This window comes from Gadus chalcogrammus, chromosome 11, assembly GCF_026213295.1.
Source record: "Gadus chalcogrammus isolate NIFS_2021 chromosome 11, NIFS_Gcha_1.0, whole genome shotgun sequence".
In the NCBI taxonomy this organism is placed as follows: Eukaryota; Metazoa; Chordata; class Actinopteri; order Gadiformes; family Gadidae; genus Gadus; species Gadus chalcogrammus.
In genome coordinates this window covers 18,935,349-18,959,011 of record NC_079422.1, presented here as the reverse complement: position 1 = coordinate 18,959,011, position 23,663 = coordinate 18,935,349, and the positions used below count along the sequence as shown (strand labels likewise).

The window sequence follows — 23,663 nt, the reverse complement described above, 5'->3', positions numbered from 1 at the left end:
TGCCTACTATTTTTATAAGCCAAAGAATAGGCGTAGGCTACTTAAAGCTAGGCATTATGCTTTATACGCACATAAAGCATATACTATTACCTTGGTGTAATGCATCAAGTTGTTTACCAGTTTACTTATGAAGCCCTATATGGCCCTATAGATATAGCCCTATGCTGTGTGAGTTTGGTGAGTGTGAGACTATTCATGCGTGAAGTTGTAAGACATAATAAAAGTATCTTATCGTTAAAGGTAGCCTAAATCAAAAGGTAAGATAAACAAACAGTATAATGAAACTAAGAATACATCACATAATGCCGATGGGTTACATACCAACACATGCATTATGATCCATAGTATGATCCTTCAATCACACAGGTGCAGAAACCTTAACAAAAACTTAAAGGTTGGGTACGCGATTTGCGAAACGCCAGCAGATTTTGAAAATACACAACTCAAATGGTCCTACCCCCTCCCCTTCAACGCTGACTCTGACTCCACCCATTCCAAGTACCTGGACGCGCAATCATGCACGAGCGCGAACAGAGATGCGCGAGAGCGAGCCAGGCTAGCGTAGGTTTTCGTTTAACAACATGGCACTACATTCAGCTGTAAATTGCACCCAGCACCGCGGGAAGTAGGGGTTTTGGGGGTGCTGCAACACCCCCTGTCCGAGGCCCTGTCTTATCACAGAAAACGATCATTTCTAAAAACCAAAGTGGAGATTTCTGAAAACGCCGGTTATGTGTTGTCGTATCAACGGGGAGAAACGGGATTTTAGGTTCTGAAGCGTCACATTATGCACCAGGAAATGCTTAACGTCATGTGAGCATCCGCTGTACCGTATTGGTCCGAATATAAACACAAACCCCATTGTAATACGACCTATATTTGGAAAAAAGATTTGAAGACCAGATCTTGATTTCATGAATAAATAAATTGTATTAATTGAAATAATATACGAAAATAAAAAGGCATAGAATAAAACACTGCATTGCCACTAAACAGTAGTGCAAATAGGCCGTACTGATGTGTACACCAAAGACTTCCTGACACTCCTCTGCCCCGCTGTGTTCGCTCTGGCTGTGGTCGCTCCGAACTGTTTCGGCCCGTGGCAAAGCGAGTCATCCTCGCTGCTGTCCAAAGCATGTTGAGACGCAGCATTTATTTAATGCTCATATGTCCTAGTGCTGAAAAAAGGTTATATGAAAAAGTGTGAGGGTAGCGGTGGTGCGCTAAACTTGTTCTGTGAGCAGCTGGATGTGAACCATGGTGTGAAGGAAGTGAACACAACGATCGATTTTCAACTGTGCGCGCATGCACTGGTGTAATTGAGCTGCGCTGCTATATCTTTTTTATCAATGTGACGAGTTGCGAGTCTAGTGCAGGCCGGGTTTTTTTTTCCAGCACCCCCTGCTGAGAATACGTTCTCGCGGCTATGGTTGCACCAGATGTTATAAACATTAAACGGTCACATAAATCAATACTATTTTTAGAAAATGTATGTTTGTTTCATATAATTGTATTGGAAGTCCTGGTTTTCACTAGGGTTGCCGCGGTGTGGACATTTTCACACCGAGTAATACACTCGTCTCAACACCGGTATTACCGAGTATAAACGGTATAAACTTTGAAACTAGGTCAACCGCCACACAAGCATCGGTTTTTAGACCCTTCTCGTCCTTCAGTTGCCGGCCGCCAACGTTCAAAAGCAGCGCCTATAGGATTATTCTTGATTTCAGTTTTTCTCTTTCAGCGTTTTTATTATCAATTACTCTCTGAAAAAGAGTTTTCCTTCTCTTTGCTGGTGGTGGTGGTGGTGGTGGTGGTGGTGGTGGTGGGGATTGTGGCGTCTTGTCTGCCATGGAAATTGTCTTCTACTGCTAGGTCCAAATGTGGATTAACTAGTTCCAGTAGATACCGCAGGATAACAACAAACAGGAGCTTGCTCTGGGTCACGAGCTCTGGGTCACGAGTACTGCACGAAGGGGTCGCGCGCGGGGCGCAAGGGGGAGGGGGGGAGGGGGGGAGGGGGGGAGGGGGAGTGCAGTACGACCGTTTGATTGACGTACTTACTGTCCAATGAAACTCGGTGGCAATGGATATGATTGGCTGGAGTTTTTCGAGCCCTGCACGTTCCACAGATGATTGACAAGTTTAATTTTCATGTCAGTACTTCTAACTCAGTGGCTGTAAGCGGGTTATGATAAGGATTTCAAGTAATTTTGCAAAAATGGCCAAAAAAGCAAATCACCTATGCAACCTTTAAAAAATAAACGCGAATTGTATTTGGCAATATTTGTTATTTTTTGTCACAAAATATATTCATGGATTAAATCCCTTAAAAAATCGGGCTACCAGTCAACAAACACTTAATGTCCCCTTTAATATCGGTGATTTGGATCTGTAAGAAATGACATCGCATCTCTCGTTTTGGATAGGCTACCTGTTAAGTGTTATAGATGTTACTATCTACTCACAATGATGGCATTCCATGCTTTCAACAAATCTCAGCTCCTAGTGGCCGGTTTGCGTTACCTTGGAAACCAATAACAAACCTCTATTATTATCCCTGGGAAAAGGGATTTCCTGGGATTCCCAGTGCGCTCCAAGAAAGGAAGTGCACCTCTACCTCCACCACTGTTATACTTTATAGCTGCACCACCTGTTTATATTCCATGCGTCACGGCGCGGCCTCCCGACCTTGTTCGACGCGTGATTGAGTGGCTGGCGGAACGCTTCCAGAATGTCTTCGGGTTCCAGAGCCAACAAGGCCAACCCCAGGAGTCGACCCAGCACCCTCTCCGTCCCGGCCGAGTCAGCAAGGGAGATGCAGGTTTGATTTCATAAACGTTTTCATGGAAGTGGGGATGAATTCTGTTAGAGTGCTATTTTCCATGCTGCGATACTTTTGTTTTTTTTCTTTCGTTTCTGCCTTTTGAAGATCCATGTTTATATTTAGTTGGGCCTAGGGGTCCATTGTTGGACACAGGCCTATAGCCTGTCTTGAGGCCGTCCTTTGACGCCACTTGATGCGAGGTATAGGCCTACATGTTTGCAGATTTGCACAAGGCCCTTTCTTTGACAAATCTGAAGCATGATCTTGGCATAGGGTTATTAACCAGACATTAATTCACTTTAATTCAAGGTGTTCTACACGAGTAGTTTTATTGTCAAGGATTGATACTGTAACACTGTAATGCAGCAATGTAGCTAATGTTGGAAAACAGTCACGCAACTTAATTAATTCATATATATTTCAATTCAACCTTTTGACGTCTGGCAATCATATAACACTATGCACAATTATTTCGATACGTACTACGAAACATCGAGGCTAATTATTAATGAATCAGTTTAGTTTTATCATGACTGAAAGGTGTAATGTTGAATTAAAGCTAATAGCAGGTCTGAAGTGTTGCACTAATCGATCCACTAGGTGGCAGCAGAGTCGAAGTAATCGTTTAGTCCTTGAGAGGTTGGGCTCAATCACTCCGACCGTCCATCCAATTTGTCTATCTGTCTAGCTGGCTGTCGGTCTGGGTCTGCGTCTGTGTCGTGTCTTTCCGTCCGTCCCTCATGAGCATACACTCATGGCAGTTCGGCACAGAGAATCTAGTGACGTTTAGCTCCTGCTAGATCTGTTCGTCTCCAACTCTGTCTCTTGATAGATCGTCGGACAACAAGGAGTTCCTGGCAGATGAAAAATAAACTCCCTATCGTCCGTGTAACGGAAGCAGGGAAACACCAGCAATCAAAGCCAAGTATTTATATATAACCCATCATTGATCAAGATTAAGTATATGTTTGCCTTTCTTGAGGGACTCCTTTACATGGCAGAATATGAGGCATCGCATGGCATAAATCATGAAATTTAATAATTGAATGTAACCTTCCATATGTAGCATTGATGAGACAGATGTTCTTGCGAGGGGTCCGTCCCACCAGGCCGGGGGGAAGGGGTCCGGGGGGAAGGGGTCCGGGGGGAAGGGGTCTGGGGTCACCTGTTCTTGGATGTAGGCCTACTTCAATTAGTAAGGAGGCAGTCCTGACAGCTGTCTGGAGTGGTGTAGATGAGTCTTTGAGAGGTGGGGGTCCCTTTACACTGTTTGTGTGTGTTTAGGTGTGTGTGTGTGTGTGTGTGTGTGTGTGTGTGTGTGTGTGTGTGTGTGTGTGTGTGTGTGTGTGTGTGTGTGTGTGTGTGTGTGTGTGTGTGTGTGTGTGTGTCTCTCTCTCTCTCTCTCTCTCTCTCTCTCTCTCTCTCTCTCTCTCTCTCTCTCTCTCTCTCTCTCTCTCTCTCTCTCTCTCTCATCCCCCCCCCCCCCTCCCTCCTCAGCCCTCCCCCTGTCATCCATTATTAAGTGCAGCTCTCCTGTTTCTTGGGCTCCCACTAACAGACGGTTCGGAGTGGAGAAATAAGTCCAGGCACAGTGAAATATTGATGAACTGCTTTTAAATGCAAAAGGCTTTCCAATCATTTCCTCCACTGCCTCATCACAGCCCCATCTCTCTCTCTCTCTCACTCTCTCTCTCTCTCTCTCTCTCTCTCTCTCTCTCTCTCTCTCTCTCAGTCTCTCGCGCTCCCGCTCTCTCGCCCCCTCGTTCTCGCTCTCGTACCCTCTATGTATTGCACATCTGTGGCTCTGATCATCTGCAACATGTCACTGTGAAGTCTGATGGAATACATTTTTAATTATCTGTGGGGTTAGGTCTGTGTGTGTGTGTTTGTGTGTGTATTTGTGTGTAGTGCCTGTAGCGTCGACCTTTGGGTCTATGTAACACTTGTGTGTGTGTGTGTGTGTGTGTGTGGGCGTGTATTTGTTTTTGTGTAGTGCCTGTAGTGTCGAAATGTGGGTCTTTGTAACACTTGAGTGTGTGTGTGTCTACATGTCTTCGTGTGTGTGTGTATGTGTGTGTGTGTGTGTTTGTATCTATCTGTGTGTGTGTCTAGCATCTTCATGAGATCTGCCGCTCCAAGTTGACACTTGTTATGATGACACTCTGCTCACACTCGGCTCACTCTCATGATGCTTGTCGTTTGATCACCATCAAACAGTCTCCATCGCCATTAACCTTATTATCCATTGATTTCCTAATGCAGGTGTCTCATGATAATATTCCTTTTATGGGTCTGTGTAATAACTATATATCGCCTATTTGTTATCTGGCCCTGCCCCGCTGGTCAGTGAAGCAGACAATGCCCTCTCCACCCCCCCAAGACCATCGATCGAGTTCGCCCTGGAGTTTGGTGTGGATTGATGTCCCTCTTAAAATACCGCTTGGGGTGCACAACAGCTGCAGTCGCAATAAATAAAAAATAAATAAATCAATGATTGCGTACTCCTGCGTTCACATTCCACTGTGCATACTTCGGTTTTGTTATGTCTCTGTGAGGATACATCATGTGACACCCAACCGCCACCCTTCACCCACCTGCACGTCCCCCCCCCCCCCCCCCCTTCCCCGGCGCCATTGTTGAAAAGCGCTCAGTAAAGCGATAGTCGCGCGGCGATGATTGTTTCGCTTACAGGTGGTCATCCAATACCCCCGTTTTAGCTAGCCACCTCAGCCCTCTTTTGAGCTGCAACAATCGCATCGTTTCGGGGGGGGGGGGGGGGGGGGGCAGGGGGTGAGGGGGCAGTCACCTTTCCGCAACGAGATAGACAAGTCACCGACTGGGAACAACGGAGCAGTCACTCGTCTTGGCGTCTCGTCTCCTTCTAATGTAGCTTCGTCTACTTCCGAGGTCTACTTTAGCACTCAATGTCATGAATAGTAATGCGAATTACGGGATTAGAAGGTCTTGAAAAAGAGTGGCTTTGTTGTTGATGCTGACGACGATGCTGCACTTTATACCCGAGTATCAAAACAAGGTAAGGTGATCCAGGGTGTTCTGAAGTTACACATACGAACCCGGCAGGGCTTAGCGGTCAAGTGGGTTAGCATTAAGAAACGAGGGACGAAGGTTTTTTTGCCAGTGATGGTGTTGGTGGACAAAGAATTTGTGTCGTCAAAGCCACAGTTGAGACTCCTCAGACAGGCCAGGATTTAACGTTGGCCGTGGCTGTAGGCGTATGAATATTTTATTAAGTATAGTAATTGGTGGTAATGTGAAATGAGAAACACTGTTTTGTCTCTGTTTCGGTGTCGGTTGGTCTTATCTCAAGCAGAGGAAAACAAGTTTCTATTTTTATTGATGTATTATTTATTTGTGGCTAGCTTCTTAGCCCCCTAAAGAGATACAACTAAAAAGGTTTAGCGATATTAAAATAGTAATATACTAAATAACTGTTTTGTCTTCCAGCTCTTTCATTCACATCATTCAACACAAAACCAATATCTTGTAGTCTGCGTGCCGTCTAGTATTTTAAATTGTTTTTGCCTCACTAAATGCACAAAGAAATTGTATCGCAGAATGCAGATAATAAAAAAAGTGTTAATACAAACTCAGAATTTACATTCCTTGTAACGACATTGTCACCATGCACACATTCCTCATAAAGATATATCATACAAAATCATCAATTTAAACTTACATAGCAGTAAATAAACTGCATAAAGAATAGATTAGTTCCTAACACTGAGCCAACCAGATTACTCGTCTCTGTAGATCTATGTTACTCTGTCTCTCTTTCGCTTTGTGCATGGCATGGGTAAATGAGCTTTGTTTTTACCATTTTGTCGCTTTGTCACTCGTGCAAATGTGCAATGGCTATATTTAGATGGCTCCTGCTGGGCCTATTTGTGAATACCAACTGTGTCTTCAATTAACTCAGTTGTGTGTGTGAGTGTGCATGTATCTGTGCTTGTGTTCCCTGTGGTCTGTGCTGTACGTGTGTGTGCATATGAGCTTGCAAATGAAATAGAGATGTGTCATTTCCGGTGTTGGTGTGTGTTTGTGTGTGTGTGTGTAGGTTTGTTTGTGTGTGTATTAGCGCAGGAATATGCATATTCTTGTCTATAGGTGAGCATGTGTCTGTGTGGGTGCATTATAATCACATCATTAGTGCCAGTGTGACGCATCCGATATATCCGTTAAAGTGCATCAATTTACTACCTCATCATAAATCCATGCAGAAATAATTTACTGGATAACAACATTCCCTTCAATAGAACCACACCAACAAGTACAGTATTGGCTGGCCTGTTAGGCTGCGTCCACTCAGAGAGCCATTCTGTTGAGGCTTGGGTATAGGGTTAACACGGAGCCCGAGAGATCCAATAGATGAGCAGACGAGGTCACAAGAGCACCTGCCATGTCCGAGGCTTTCAGGAGGAACCTCTGGAGGCAAAGTGTGTACAGGGTCATCAAGGTAGGATCGATACCTGCAGATTGTGTTTTTTAGTTGTGTTACTGTTAATTCTGGTGTGTGAAGCAAGGTAGACGCTCTGCGTGTGTGTTGGTTTGTATTTGTTTCGAGAATGTTAATGCCATGTTAACGATGAGGCTTTCACAACCTAGGTCCGGCATTCTAAGTTTAACGTTTTAGCTTCAGAGTTCACTGAGTTGGTTGTCCGTCAGTGTTGCCTTGGAGTCCTCATGTATCAGTTCTAAAGGAGTGGAGGGTTGACAACTTGCACGCACTGCATGAGAACAAAAACATAGTACACTTAGTGTTTTTTTGTCGGTTTCATTCAGTTGTGTTTGTTTACTTCTTTTACAGCAGCACCTCTCTCATAGGATACATTAACAAGGCCTCGTTGATGCTTTTTTAATAGAAAGGATTGCTGATGCTGTCGTGTCAGTCTCGGAGTACCTTCTGCAGCCCTGCCTGCTTACAGCGAGTTCTGTTCACATGGCTCTGGGCCAACACAATTACACTCAATTCCGTTTGTGTGTAAAAGGCGAAATATTATGTTGTTTTTTTATTTACGTGTGCGTGTGCGTGGGTGTGTGTTGCCTGACAGATCCCGCTTGGTATGCGCTCAGCGCTTGGGTGTGTGTCATCAAACAAACCAAACCGCCTCCTCGGTGTGTGTTTGTCATTCAGTCACACACACACGCACGCACGCACGCACACACACACACGCACGTTTACACACATGCACCGACAGACAGACAGACAGACATTCACACACACACATCCCATGTACACACAGTCAATCAATTCAGCTGGTGTGGTGTGATGTCAATTGTTTCCTTGTCATGCCAGTTTGTAATGCGGTTGACTTTGTGGTTTTGTGAAAACTGTTGACCTATGTAGTGTGTGTGTGTGTGTGTGTGTGTGTGTGTGTGTGTGTGTGTGTGTGTGTGTGTGAGTGTGTGTGTGTGTGTGTGTGTTTATCATAATGTGTATGTTTGTGTGTGAATCCTAGCAAGTGCAATTGCCTTGTGTATGAATTACCTTCATATTTGCGTGTGTCTGTATTTGTGTGTGAATCCTTGTGAAACACACACACACACACATGCACAGAGACAGACAGACAGACAGACAGACAGACAGAGACACACACACACTCCCCTGGCCCTCAGTGTGTGCTGGTGAACCATCTTCCCCTGCAACATTCCTGGGTCAACAGCCCCCCTCCCTACCCTCCAACCCCCTCCCCACCTCCCCATGGAGCTCTTGGGACAATAGCCCCCCATTGCAACCACCAGGGTCAGAGAAAAATAGCCAGGTGGACATGCAGGGTGATGGAGGGACACAGAGAGATGAATCCATTATCGTTTTTGCCTACGTCCCTGTGCCTCTGTGATGTCCTGTCTGAGCGCTCTCATCTGCACTGCAGCCAACGCCGTTTCACACACGCACCTGGATGGAGTGGCTTGCAGTGACATCATGAATAAAACCCGCCATCTCCTCCGCTAAGTGTCCTTTTCTGTCTCTCTTTCACTCTCCCGGTCCCTTTCTTTCTTTCTTTCTTTCTTTCTTTCTTTCTTTCTTTCTTTCTTTCTTTCTTTCTTTCTTTCTTTCTTTCTTTCTTTCTTTCTTTCTTTCTTTCTTTCTTTCTTTCTTTCTTTCTTGAACGTGTTGACTGTTGGTTTATGTACATTGCCCAAGCACACTTCTCCAATCACTATCCCAACCTAAATCTAGACGTTGGGCAAAGGGGGCATTATGTGGTCCGTTGACCTGCTGCCTTACCTTGTGTGCCCTAAGGACATCCCTTCCGAGCAGCAGTAGTATTTCTGCCTCTAGGTCCAGTTCAGGGATGTGCTTGGCAATGTGATGGAGATGAGGCTGATGAAGAACAGCGTTCGGTGTTGGAATCTCGGACCGATTATTCGAGATCTCATGACACTCAATGAGTGGTGGGAGAGAAATGAGAACTGTGCCGTCCAGTGACTCGATTTCGAATCCTTCTGCCCTCTTGCCGGATGTTTCTATGATGCTGGAACAAGTTCTGAGATGGTACGGGAATGGTTTGCTCTTCACACTGAACAGCTTGAAGAACTCTGGTCTTGCTAATTCGCGATTGCTCTGGACTGGTCATCCAGGATCACATAGGCTTTGATGGCCGTGTCCTTTGAACCCTTGGGGTAAAGCTTTGGGAGACACATCTTTGAGCACGAGCGGCTCCACTGGCCTGGACTGCAAACTTCTGTGCAGCTTGCTCCAACGACAGCCATGTCGGGATCATCTTCTCCCTCCCCGCCGTACTCTCGTGACGGTGAAGGAGACGTGACGGTTTGAGGAGGTGGGCCAGGGTGCATGGCTGTATCATGACTGGTGCTGTTGCATTCAAAGCACTTCAAAGGGAACCTGCAGTCTTTGGCAAAGTGAGAGATGGAGGCGCAGCACTTAAAACATATTCCTTTCTCTCTTTCTCTTTCTCGCCTTTCTATCATCGAGGAGTTTATTCCTGAATGTTCTACACCTTTTAAGGGCATGGGGTTTGTTGTGTAACGGGCAGTTCTTGTAAGGGTCGTTGCTTGTGGAAAGATCTGTTTTGTGCACTGAGATGGGTTTGTTGGTGTTAAAGTTCCGTGAAAATGGTTTGTCAGGTTTGGTGGGTGTTGTGGTGCAGCCTTGATGAATGAAGCTAGGGTCGCTGCGCTTTTTTGCCTCGTAGCTAACAAAGTTGCAAAAATACTCGAAGGGGGGGAAACGCCCGTCGCTTCCTTCTTTGTACGGTGACCCTGCGGACAACCACTTCTCCTGAAGGGAGTTTGTCCACGATTGGTCCTATCCCGCGAGAGACGTCCAGAAAGGACAAGCCGGTCAGATATCCATCTTCTTTAGCACTTGGATCTCTGCAAGTAGATCCCCAAGCTCACGTAACTTCAAGTGATCGTTGGCTGAATTCTTAGGAATGTTGTCCAGGTGCTGGAACATTGACTTTTCGAATGACTTCGGGGGCAGCGTAAGATTCACGCAACCGTTCCCATGCTTTGTCTAGAGCCAGATTGGGGTTGTTGACATGCAACGATCGCATGCGTTTAACCTGTTCACTAGATTATTTTCCAAGCCATTTGGTCATGAGGTCCAACTGTTGGGTTGCTGTTAGGTTGACTTCATCGGCTGGACTTGAGAAGGAGGAGTACCATGCACGATAATTCTCGGGCATGTCATCGAACTGGTACAGCCCTGAAGTCACAAGGTCGCGTCGTACCAAATACTGTGCCAAAGGCTCCCCTAAATTGGACGTGGGTGTGCCAGTTTGAGGGAAATTTCGTGGAGTATACGACGGAGCATGAGCGTTCATGGTGGGATTGGCTCTACTAACCTTAGCCTTTGTTTCAGTTTTAGTTGGGTCAAATAATTCTGGTGGAGACGGTTGCTTGATGTCTGCATTTTCCCTGCTGACAGGTTGTAATTGTGAATCGTCTTCCACAGGTGGATGCCATGATATGAAGCTGTCATGTGATCTTGCTTTGAGTGAGGGAGCAACGGGTAAGGGTGAGGAAGGAGAACGATTTTTAAGGCTGATCTGGGATCGAACATATTCACTGGTGCGTTCGATTTTCCCCTTTTCGGATTCAGATTTCCCGTCTTCGATAACAGACTGCATCGCCTCTGCGTCTTCCAACAATTGAGCTGTCACTATGGCTGCGTCAGCTTCTCTATTAAGGGTTAGCCTTGGTCTGCTTTCATGCACCATTATGTCCTTTTCTCTGGTTCCTTTTGTCTAAATCACCTATTGATCGCACCTACTGATTTATATTCACACAGTCTCCATTTTGTACACTTGGGTCCGTATGCTGTATTGTGTTTTTCACACACACTCACACACACACACACACACACACACACACACACACACACACACACACACACACACACACACACACACACACACACACACACACACACACACACACACACACAGACACATGCGCAGGCACACACACACACACACACACACACACACACACACACACACACACACACACACACACACACACACACACACACACACACACACACACACACACACACACACACACACACACACTAATACACACACAGACAAACACAGCCACTCTCAATCCTTTCTTTATTTCTCCCTCTTCTTTCTTTTTCTTTCCCTCTTTCTTTAGCATCATCTTTCTCTCTTTATTTATCTTGGTCACTCTCCATCTCTCTATCTTCCTTCTCCTCTCTCTGTCGTTCTATTATTGAAGATTATTTTATTGAAGATGTTAATGCAGACTCTCGTCAGTGCGGTCACTTTGAATGCACAATGAGGTTGCACCTCAACTGGTGTTAATCAGCAATTTGCCCGTATACTCAAGGGATTATTGTTCAATCAAGTGGACCTTATCAGGGCTGCACACCTGCTCCTGCTCCGATGTTCACCTGGGTGCATATTTAGCCCAGCTCTGCAGGGCTAAATATAAAATATGATGACGCACAACTCCAACTTGTTTATCCGTGACCTTGTCCTTCGGTCGAATGTCAGATGGAGAAAGCAGTTGGTGCCTGAGGTATAGGCTTAATAACTTCCGAGTGGTGGATTTGGTTGTCATGGTGCCCCTCAGAGACAAGAAAATGTTGTAAGTGACGTCAATTACGACCCCCCCCCCCCCCCCCCCCAGACCGCCCACCTATATCCTGTACTTAAATTTTGAGACACAAATGCAACCATTGACAACGTGGATGTGTGAATCATTTATTGAACTGCATTGTTCCTCGGTTACCGAGGCTGTGAAACATAGTAACCTGCTGGGGGACACTTTTAACTGGCCGCCTGTAACCAACAAACAAAGGCCGTTGGAAACCAGTGCAAGTTGTATATAGTGCTGCATACTGCCTTCTGAGGCAGTTTAAACTGACCAAAAACAAGAACTTACAACAAACGTACAACTTACATTCGGTTTAGGTTCATTTTCTTCTTCCCTGTGTAATATTGATTAATTCAGCCGTTTTAGTCATACATATTATGTTCCAAAGGGTGGGGGTACGTTTGGTGAATTTAATTGTGTCTTCGGACAACGTTTGTTCTTTGGGCTGGGGTAGAGCCCCTCTGTTGACACCTCCTTTTTCTACTTACCTTTCAAAGTTCAGTTGAATTCTTTTCAGACTATGATATTTGGACCGTGGCTTCAAGGACGCTGGAGGACAGAGAGGAGTGGGAAGGAGAGCGTGGATAATTGGATGAACCCAGTGGAGATAAAGGAACTTTAATTTCTTTTTTAGAAGAGTGGGTTCTTCACAGAAGTGGCAAATCGCCCCACTTTTCTTCTGCTCTTTTTTTTGGAATGTTTTTTGTTGCTCTTTAAAAAATGGGTATTTTCACTATGTCCTCAACGGGTCATTGTGCACAGAGTTAAATTACTGAGCCAGGTTGCAACATTATGGCTGAGCTTCAAACCACGGACATTCCCATCAACCCCTACATTGCTAAGAAAGTATGTAATAGAAAAGTAGTGTGGCGTTTGGATGTTTGGACGAGTCCTTGTTAGCAGGTTTTGCATTTCAACGATATCAAGGAGACCCTCACTCATTCTTGCATACTAGGAATTGGGAAATAATTTGCTGTTATCTGGTTTAACGAGTGGCACTTGCGGGATTCTTACTCAAAACTCAATTGCTTTTACTCCAAGTTCCTCTATTGACTCAGATGTTTGTGTGTGTGTGTTTGTGTTTGTTTGTGTGTGTGTGTGTGTGTCTGGTTATGTATGTGTGGGCTGTGTGTGTGTGTGTGTGTGTGTGTGTGTGTGTGTGTGTGTGTGCGCGCGTGTTTGTTTGTGTGTGTGTGTGTGTGTGTATGTTTGTGTGAGTTTGCTGTGTGTGAGTGTTCTGCGGGTGTTTGTGCACGTTTCTGTGTGTCTGTGTGTGTGTGTGGCCGCGTTTATGTGCGCACGTTTATGTGTGTGTGTGTGTGTGTGTGTGTGTGTGTGTGTGTGTGTGTGTGTGTGTGTGTGTGTTTTTCAGCAAAAGCTGAAGGAGGAGCGCGAGGCCAAGCGGGCGCAGCTCGACAGCAGGCATGACTACGTCCTCAGCATCGTGGCCTCCTGCCTGGGCCTGGACAAGGCCGACGTTGAAGATGCCATACTCGAGGGCACTCAGGTATTGATCCCTTGTGTGTGTGTTCCTCCCTCAAACTGATCTCTACCGTTACTATTCAAGTTCCCACCAGCCCCCTCTTATCTTTCTCTGTCCGTCTCTCTGTATGTATGTAAAGAGGACGTGTGTGTGTGTGTGTGTGTGTGTGTGTGTGTGTGTGTGTGTGTGTGTGTGTGTGTGTGTGTGTGTGTGTGTGTGTGTGTGTGTGTGTATGTGTTTGTGTGCACACTTGTTTTGGGGTTGGTGCGTGGGTTTATGTTTTGCTTGTGTGTGCACGCTTATTTGTGTGCACTCTGTATGTGTGTGTCTGTGTGTGAATGTGTGTGTGCTTGCTTGTATGGTTGTGCTTGTGCTTTTGTGTGGATTTGTGTGAGTTTGTTTGAGTGCTTGTGTGCGTGGGTCTGTGAGCTTGTGTGTGGCCATGTTTGTGCTGTGAAGTGTTTTTCAGGCGTGTGCATTCATGTGTGTGCTTATTTGTCGGGGTGCCCTCTATGCATACCCATTGCAGGCATTGGGTCTGGTCAAATGCACCAATAAAAGTCTTAAAAGGCTCTAAAACCCAAACAAAGACTGAGCAGAGAGTGGGACCAGTTTTTCAACCTTTGAACCATACCTTGTCGTTCTCTCTAACTCCTGTTTGCGCCCCGGTTTCCCACCAGATCGACCGCATGGAGCGGTTCTTCATGGCCGAAGGTCTCCCCCATCTCATGTTCTACCACCAGGAGGTGGAACCACTGGAACGAGGTACAAACAAGTAGATTAATGTTGTAAAACCATACCACATTCGGGGGTATTGTTTCTTTATCCCTGTGATGTGTTCTTTGGATGATTATTAAAATAATGTACCTGGAAAGCTGGGATCTCCCTATGATTTATGAAGTTTTTCATTAAATCATAAACAAGGAAGCCAGTGACTTTGAAGTTAGCCCGGGAAATAAAAAAAAGTATGTGCAAAATGTGTATATCCAACCTCATATGAACAAATTGTAATTTATTTTCTCACAAGAGCTTTTCTATTTCTTATTCTCTCTTTTCAACCAACATTGCTCCCTACTTATCATAGACAGACATAATTATTCAAATGTCTTTCAAAGAGCACCAAGTCCGATTCTGTGGCTATATGCTGCTTCGTGATACAGCGATGCCCTGTGTGAACAGCTGCTTGGCACAGACTCCTGAGTCACTACCACATTTATCTAACACACCGCATTTCAATTATATAACCAACAAGGGGGACACAGAATTCATTCAAGTCATTTAATTATTCATAACTGACTGAATGACGCGCTTGATCAGTCATTAATATATCCAGATGCTGCCAAGCTTTCATTGAAGACATTTATCGAACAATCAGTTTTTAACTTTCTCAAAAACAAATCTACATCCAAAACAAACGGGTGCCATGGTAACCTTCCACGGGTCACATTCTATGAGGGCCCTCAACTAACAACAAAGTGTTCCCTCCTGACTGCTCTTCCATGCAACACAAGACCGCCTCTTGACTTAGGAAAGCTGTCGTTGTGCTAACACGTAAACACAAGGGCGTTCAGTGAACACACAACAACAACTAGATTTTTATGTGAGATGCTTCTCTTTTGTTGTTTATGTTTAAATGAGATCCTTCCATGTAATGAAGGGGAAGCTTGTTTAAAAGGGAACAACAGAAATCTGTAATGTACTTCTCATTCTGTTTTCAAGGGGTATCAAGGAGTTAATTAATCAGAAAATTATGTTTCTGGAAATCCATTGCAATCCCACGTAGTACAAAGTTTTCTTTCTATTCCTTCGAGGCGATATAATGGGTACAGTCTATTTTCCTTAATGAATTCTTAGCAATGCGAGTGACCAATTACCTTCCACTCCATGACCGTGCCAGGCCAATCACATTACGGCAATGATGCCAAAAGAAGCTTAGGCATTTAAGCCAAACTATACAATTCAGACCAGTTCCCTACTATCCTAAATCTTTCCAGGCCTGAGTTTAATATTTGACATAGCAATGGATATTATCATAGCCTACTTTTTTACACCAACCTGGCAAGGTTTTCGTTGGATGTGTAGTGGACACAGCCATCTGTGATATGTAATGGTTGCATGACATTTATTGATAAATAGAAGTTGAATTAGTATGAAAAGTACCACTAGTAAGTAGAATGATAAGTGTTCATGTTCAGTCGAGGTATAAGAACACGCAGATCTCCAATCTGTGTCAAACTCTTCATGTTTTTGAGTTTATTTGCTCAATAAAATGTGGTTGAAAAGACGAGAATCCATTGGATCACATACAAACGTGTGTATAGAGATCAAAATGGAATGAATTGTTGAATGTTCAAAAAAAATTAAACATTTAAAAGTTGAATATTTAAAGAGTATGTCATATTTTAATTTGAACAGCTGTCGATGCCAATACAAGCTCAACATTTTACCATTTATTTGGAGTCTCTTTGTGAAAAACTGGAAGTCGTTACGCTCCAAATCAATTAGCGAAAAACAACATGACGAAAAAACATATGTTGTGAATCCAGCCTTCACACCATTAACAGACAGCAAGAACTGGTCTTTCATAGACTGCAGCCTCACATGAACTCCTGTCTCTCCGACTTACTGTTACAGGGGCGGCGGCCACAGCTACACCCACCCCTGCTCCTAATACCACCACCAACACCACCACCAACACCGCCGCCCCCACCACCACCCCATCCTCCATCACCACAGCAGCCGGTCGCAGCAAGAAGGCCAAAGTGTTTGTGACTGAAGGGACGGACGTTGCGCTGACGGGCGTGTGCGTCTTCTTCACCAGGGCCAACACCTCTAAGGCTATCACCTCGGAGAGCATTCACCGGGTGAGAATGGAGGCCGGGGCCGGGGGGGCTCTGCTGTTGTTGTGTTTTAGCTGCGCTCAATAGCATTAGCGATGGTGGGAAGGAAAACACAAAGGTGTGATGTTTGCTCCGTGGAGACGAACTAATGCACTTTACACGTTGTGGCCTTGGATGGGGTGGTGTTTTGTAATGCACTGCCAGCCGTAATAAAGTATAAAGTCCCCCCACACACACACAAAGCGAGAGAGGCGATCTCAGAGGGTTGCAGTAAGAAAAGCAGAGTGGCATCATCAATAGATAAAGGATACATACTGTAGCTCAGGAGACAATAGTTCTATTACACTGCATTTCAGTAGCCGATCGCCGCCCCATTTGAGACCCCTCCCCGGTGGGATAATTGTTTCCTTTTTCTTTTATAACCTAGACAGCCTCTTTTCACCGTGACTCTAGCGAAACAAACAGGAGGCCAGTAGAGACAAGCATCCAGAGACCCCAGGCCTGTTGGGTGCATCGATCGAGGCTGATCACCCACTGTCAGCCACAAAGCTAATCACTGTCAGCAGTAACAGATCATGTTCCCGTTACAGACGGGCCACACCGAGACAGGACGGATGGAGGCTATCGACTATGTGTGTATGTGTGTGACTGTGTATGTATGTATGTTTGTGTGTATGTGTATGGATTCTGTGTGTGTATGTGTGTGCGTTTGTTTTTGTGTGTAGGTGTTTGTTTGTGTGTGACTGTGTGTATGTATGTGTGTTTGAGTGCATGTGTATGTATGGGGATAGTGTGTGTGTGTGTGTGTGTGTGTGTGTTTGTATGTGTGTTTGTGTGTATGTGTGTGTATGGATAGTGGGTTTGTGTGTATGTGTGTGTGTGTGTGTGTGTGTTTCTGCATGTGTGTGTGTGTCCGCAGTCCTGAATGATCCCTCTGCTTCCAGCGGACCACAGGAAACCTCTCATTGTGTGATCTGGAGCACAGCGCCGTGTCGTCCATTGTGCATTGACGTCTGAAGGCCGCCCGCTGGGTGAATCAGATTATACCATCCTGGGGGGAAAAATAACCCCTTCTGCTGCCATTGTCAGAGGCCAGGGATATGATGTTTTTATCTATTCATCCCCGAATCAATCAGTACGTCGGAGACAAAGGAAGACAACCAAACACAGGAGAACGGATGCTGTCACTGAGACAACATGAACCACCATTCTGAGTGTATCTCGGGCCCATGGTCAGACTTATCTCCAGATGGCGGGCAGGGGAACTAGTGTAAGGCAGAAGTCGGCAGCAATGTGATAACAGGTGAGCAGAATGGGAACGGATCAGGCAAAGTGACTCGACGCGACAACTGATGGACCTGTCTGCGCGGACACGTTGTTGTCGGACTGAGATGCATTCAGGCTTAGGGGTTTGATGTTAGTTTGGCTAGGATGTGAAAAACGCACCGTGTTTTGGTCATGCTTTGTTGAATAGCTGACGACTGACTCACACAATTTCTTTATCTTATTTCCACTCCATGTTTGAATCAGTGTTTGCCCTGGTACAAAACACCTCACTGTCTCTCACTCCCACCCCAACCCCATCTAACTGTCTCACTCCCACTCCCAACCCCATCTAGCTGTCTCACCCCCAGCCTAACCCCATCTCACTGTCTCACCCCCACCCCCAACCCCATCTAACTCTCTCTCACTCCCACTCCCAACCCCATCTCACTGTCTCTCACTCCCACCCTAACCCCATCTCACTGTCTCACCCCCACCCCCAACCCCCGTCTCACTGTCTCACCCCCACCCTACTGTCTCACCTCCACCCACCGTCTCCCCCACGCAGGACGTGAACTTCAACATGCTGGACACCACCGGGGTGGGGCTGCTGAAGAGCGTGGAGCAGCTGCTGTCGGAGATCTTCATCCCCACCCTGAGGAAGATGAACCACGGCTGGGGCGAGCTGGCCAGCCCCCAGGCCCAGGACATCAAGAGGGACTTCATGGCCTCGCTGGAGAACTTTGTGTCCGTGCTGGCCGGAGCGCAGGACAACCTGCAGGAGAAGGTGAGGCAGAGACACATGCAGATATCCACACGCATGTGCATACAAATGCACAAAAACATCTGCATTTAACATGCATATATGTATGCATACATGCTCTCTCTCCCTCTCAGTCTCTTCCTCTCTCTCTATAACAGGCTTTCTTATTTATGATTGATATAAAAACCAAGAGACATTACTAATGGACGTTTTCGCCGAAGGTTAACTTGCGGGACTGTGAGGGCTTTGACCTGCGGACTCTCAGGGGCCCTTCAGACTACATGGCGGCGGCCAACAGCAGTGAGACCCTGGAGAGAATGGAGGTCTGCTTGAAGGTCTGGATCAAGCAGATCGAACAGGTGAAGAGCGGGCGCTACCACCAGGACGTTTAGTCTGTCGAGGCCACTTTACCCGTTTTTTTTATTTATTTTTTTTTCACAACTTTTTGAATCCAGTCGAAGACTTCACCGACCATTAAAGGTGTTTTCATCTCGATGTGATGGCACGTCAAGCGATTCGAATATATAAGACGGCGTTGACAGGCAAGGTTGCGTCGTGTCTGAAGGAGGAGAAGTGTTCTGAATTGAAATGGCTTTGCTCGGCTGTGATGCAGAATATGGACATGTTGAAAACTTTACCCAGATGGAGCCACCCTTGATACAAAGCCTGGTGGCAGGGGCTGGCCTTGATTATAATATATTCAGAGAGCATCATTGTCATCAGAATTGCAATTTTACCGATACAATATGCATAAAATATTTCGAGAACATTATCGAACATAAAGCTATGTGATGTTCAAGACAAAATTTGACAAATTGGCCGAACAGGATCAGTAGACTGCAATCGTTGTATGATTCAACACAACGATAGTTCCGATTGCCGAATAAAAACACTGAAATGCAATTCACATGATTAACGTCCTAACACGTCAGGTCCTGGCCGAGAGTGACCAGCTGAGGAAGGAGGCGGACGACCTGGGTCCTCGCGCCGAGCTAGACCACTGGAAGAAGCGCATGTCCCGCTTCAACTACCTGCTGGACCAGCTCAAGAGCCCCGCCGTCAAGGCCGTGCTAGGCGTACTCGTCGTGGCCAAGTCTAAACTCATCAAGGTGGGAGGGGGACCATGCTACCACATCTGATGCTAGCTGCTAACAGTTTTTCACTACTTCAGAAGTTATTTTCCCGCTCTTTTCGCCACAGATCCATTTGATTCAGAGACAAAAACTTATTTTCATCCTTTTCCCACATTAACAATTTGTTCCTTAACATAATTAAAGCCTACTCCATATTCTTGGCACTCAAAGCATACAATATTCAAACAATATACAATAATTCCGCCCTCAAAGTACTTAATTATCCCAAATCATCCCGCACCGTAAAAGTTCTCCTTGTTTGATCTTTCCCGTGCCTCCAGTCGTGGAAGGAGCTGGACACCAGGATAACGGACTCTGCCAACGAGGCTAAAGACAACGTCAAGTACCTCTACACTCTGGAGAAGTTCTGTGACCCGCTCTACAACAGCGACCCTGTAAGAGAAGCATCTAGAATTATTACGTGTCCCGTGCCAGATGTTTAAATGATTGGATAATTCACTCTTGAGAACAGACTCAAACTGCATGAGAGTGTCACTATGACACATTTCCAATGATAAATAAATGAAATCAAGATTTGATTAACGATTGCTTATTCCCTAGAATACCCCCCTAAAGTCATATTGGTATTATAAAAAATAGTACTTAGTTTTGTATAGCACCTTATCCGAGCTATCTTGTTGTATGGCCTAGCACTTGTAGTGTCTGCTAAATGCCCTAATTGTAAATGTAAATATTTGTTGTTGGCATCCACTGTCCATCCACTCTGTCCATCCATGTCAGATCAGGGCCACAATGGACTTTTAAAATCAGAATGTAAATCAGTAAGAAAATAACTGAAGTTCATGTTGACATTTTGACGTAAGGTGTCGATGGTGGACGCCATTCCTGGTCTGGTGAACGCCATCAGGATGATCCACAGCATCTCCCGCTACTACAACACGTCTGAGAAGATCACCTCGCTGTTTGTCAAGGTGAGGCTGTCTCTCACGATGCCGCACACCGTGCTACAAAGATACCAAGCACCATGCTAACAATGACCTAGTTTAAAAGTTGTATTTATTTATTTCATTCCTTATCTGCGGCATACCTCTCACATCATACTGCCCTAGTCTAAGCATGTACTTTGTTATCAGCTTGCATGCTGATTAGAGGGGAAAATTAAAAAAGCAGTCATTAATCACAACTTTCACCTGGGTCATTAAGGTGGACATATTATACCACCAGGTGTGAGTGTGATTGGCCGTTGCACACCGTTTTGCAAATCTGCCTCACCTGACATCACAAGTGGGCGTGTCCACCCAGATGTGTGCTGGATAGATCAGTCTGCCAGCCTACCCAGTGGACGGTAGCAAACGTTGCTCATCTATCCAGCACAGATCTAGGATGGACGTGCCCATTGTGATGTCAAAAGAGGCCGATATTCAAAACGGCTTGTAACGGCTAATCACACTCACACCTGGGGGTATAATACGTCACCATTTAATGACAAGGTCCCCCAGATACAGTGGCTCCATCAGGGTTGAACCCCGGGTTCATCAACCTCACGTTTCCTCGTCTTCTCCCCCAGGTGACCAATCAGATGATCACGGCATGCAAGGCGTACATCACCACCAGCGGCTCAGTCACCCTCTGGGACCAGCCGCCGCAGCAGGTGATCGAGAGGATCGCCGCCTCCATCCGCCTCAACCAGGTACCCTGCGCTCACGGTGACCTCGGCGCCGCCCCTCACGCTCATATGTATGCTTGAGCTGCATTTGAATGCATTCGTTCACTAGGGTTGTTTACTGAGGACATGAAAAGAAACACACATGCAGGCACGCACGCATGCACGCACAAACACACACACACACACACACACACACACACACACACACACACACACACACACCATGTACAATAGACCAGTGCATTGACTTTTGAAGAACGGGCGAGTAATGGAGAGAGAGAGAGAGAGAGACAGAGAGACAGAGAGACAGAGAGACAGAGTCAGAGGGACAGAGAGAGAGAGAGATAGAGAGAGAGAGAGAGAGAGAGAGAGAGAGAGAGAGAGAGAGACAGAGAGACAGAGTCAGAGGGACAGAGAGAGAGAGAGAGAGAGACTTTCTGACTTTTCAATTTCACAAACTAGTGCAGTGCACTTCAAAACGTGCCTCTTCAAAACAAGCAGATTGCGTGGCCCCCGGTATTGCTTTTTGAAAAGACGCTCATTCAATCAACTTCCCTCTTGCCTCTGCACTTCCTTGGGTAATGGCAATCCCTGCCAGGTGTGGAGTCGAATTGAACAGTGGTAGGGAACATACAGGGATTCCCGTTGTTATAGTTAGAGTAATATAACGTATAGTATATATCCACCATCCAAGTACAGGGGCCAAATCATTTGCTGAACTGCACAGTCCTAAACAAATCATGATCACAAAGTCTAAAATGTACAGCACACCTTTACACCAGTCTGCCTCTGTTTACAGGAGTACCAGCGGTATTTCCACCAAACCAAGGAGAAGCTGGAACAGACTCCGGCGGAGAGGCAGTTTGACTTCAGCGAGATGTACATCTTCGGGAAGTTCGACACGTTCCAGCGACGCCTCACCAAGATCCTGGAGCTGTTTGCCACCATCGCCACGTACTCCGCCCTCCAGGACTCCAAGATAGAGGGCCTGGAGACCATGGCCACAAGGTTCCAGGTGAGTGGTATGGCACTGATCGACCGCTTCCATGAAGCCTTTCATGTGGGCCACGTCGTTTCGAGGGTGGGCTTCTGCAGAGATTCTAGCGGTGTCGATGTGTGACGCGCTATGTGTCGGCTCGGCTCCCCGAAGGGAAGCAGGGGAGCAGGGAATACGCATGATGAAACAGAAAGGCAAAAGTTGTCTGGACTTAAAACGAACCGAGCATGAATAAGTAATAGGACGTTTAGATTAAAGCGGTAGTTGGTCTACCCCTCCAGTGAGCTCTGTTCTGCGAGTTTGTGACTAGTGCTGGTGGCTTCAGCAGGAGCGGCCGCAATGTTTACTACTAAACGACGGCCCATTTAACTGATGGTATGCAGTTAAAATGTTTCTTTGGATCTAAAAGCCTGGTGGCTTTAGACACACTAGCCTGAGACAACAGAGACTTTATTTTGCATATTTTAGGCCCAGTTTAGTTTTTCTTTTGTTCATTACAAAATAATTTAAGCAACTACTGAAGTCATTCTGTCGTTGCCGTAAAACATTGTCCAAAACCAATTTTAAACCTGCCCTCTTCTGTGTGATTAATGTATCTCACTTGGAACATGAGCATGGTGATATCCTAATTACATAGCATGAGACGCTGGAACCTGCACCTACCATTATACTCCTTGTGGGTCCTGGCCTGGATCCATCCACCGTTATCACTGTTATTAATGTAACTCTGTGCTTAGCCTCCCCTCCCCTCCACAGCCAGAGACACTGGCCTTGGGACGCCCACATTATAGCGCTGCAATGGGCTGATGCATCACTGCAATGGGCTTCATGGGTTTTGGTTGTTTGTGCTTGGGGGCCAATACTGAATAAATCAGACCCACCTAACCCACCATTAGTGCTCTGCGTTAGCATCTAGCTTTGTGTGGCAGATACGCAGAAAATATATATTGAATGTTGAATGAAATAAAATGTTAAAATGAAACCACAGGCAGATTTCAACCGTTCAACGAACAAACATGTTTCATGATTTGTTTTAGATTTGTTTAGAAACCCTTTCTGCCTTGCAGTTACTATCTCCTGCCATTAGGGGGCTCTGCAGCCCCCTCAGCATACACGTTCAGACCTACTTATAATTCTGAATTCAGAATACTTTGATGAAATCCCTAACTGATGGGTGTAATTCTATTTACCTATGATTCACTGTCAAATTAGTGTGGCCCACGTTTTATTTAATCAGCCTCTTCGGCGGACGAGAAACGGAGAGAAGACAACATGGAGGGGTAGCATCCATGATGTAATTCATGCCCACATTGCACTGACGGGGTCAATGAGGGCAGGCTCACAGTGCGAGCCGCCGACCACGACCCAGTATTCACAGCTTATATGTTTTAGGGAAAAAAAATCCAATCTCTCGCTCAGCCAGAGAGATTTCATGTGCACAAACATTACTTCATGGGCCCACAACCCTGCCACACATGTGAGGGATTGTTCTGGTAAAATATAGATATGTGCCTAATGCTGAAAAATACAATATTGGTTTGCATGAGGTATGTGACTAGATTAGTAAATTGGTTTTTTAGCCTAGTCCACTGTTCTAACATGCTGATTGTTGAAGTGTCTCG

General features: G+C 45.7%; 1 protein-coding gene across 1 annotated transcript in view; it reads left to right on the top strand.

The window, feature by feature from the left end:
* Positions 1 to 2,650: 2,650 nt before the first annotated feature.
* dnah5 (dynein, axonemal, heavy chain 5) overlaps positions 2,651 to 23,663 on the top strand; it is a 144,043-nt gene continuing 123,030 nt past the window's right edge. The window contains exons 1-11 of the mRNA XM_056601475.1: positions 2,651 to 2,824; positions 13,308 to 13,442; positions 14,099 to 14,179; positions 16,118 to 16,282; positions 18,090 to 18,308; positions 18,506 to 18,643; positions 19,217 to 19,393; positions 19,699 to 19,812; positions 20,242 to 20,349; positions 20,946 to 21,068; positions 21,844 to 22,059. Of these exons, the coding sequence (XP_056457450.1) occupies positions 2,735 to 2,824; positions 13,308 to 13,442; positions 14,099 to 14,179; positions 16,118 to 16,282; positions 18,090 to 18,308; positions 18,506 to 18,643; positions 19,217 to 19,393; positions 19,699 to 19,812; positions 20,242 to 20,349; positions 20,946 to 21,068; positions 21,844 to 22,059 (1,566 nt within the window). The 5' untranslated portion in view covers positions 2,651 to 2,734. The remainder of the gene's footprint in view (positions 2,825 to 13,307; positions 13,443 to 14,098; positions 14,180 to 16,117; positions 16,283 to 18,089; positions 18,309 to 18,505; positions 18,644 to 19,216; positions 19,394 to 19,698; positions 19,813 to 20,241; positions 20,350 to 20,945; positions 21,069 to 21,843; positions 22,060 to 23,663) is intronic.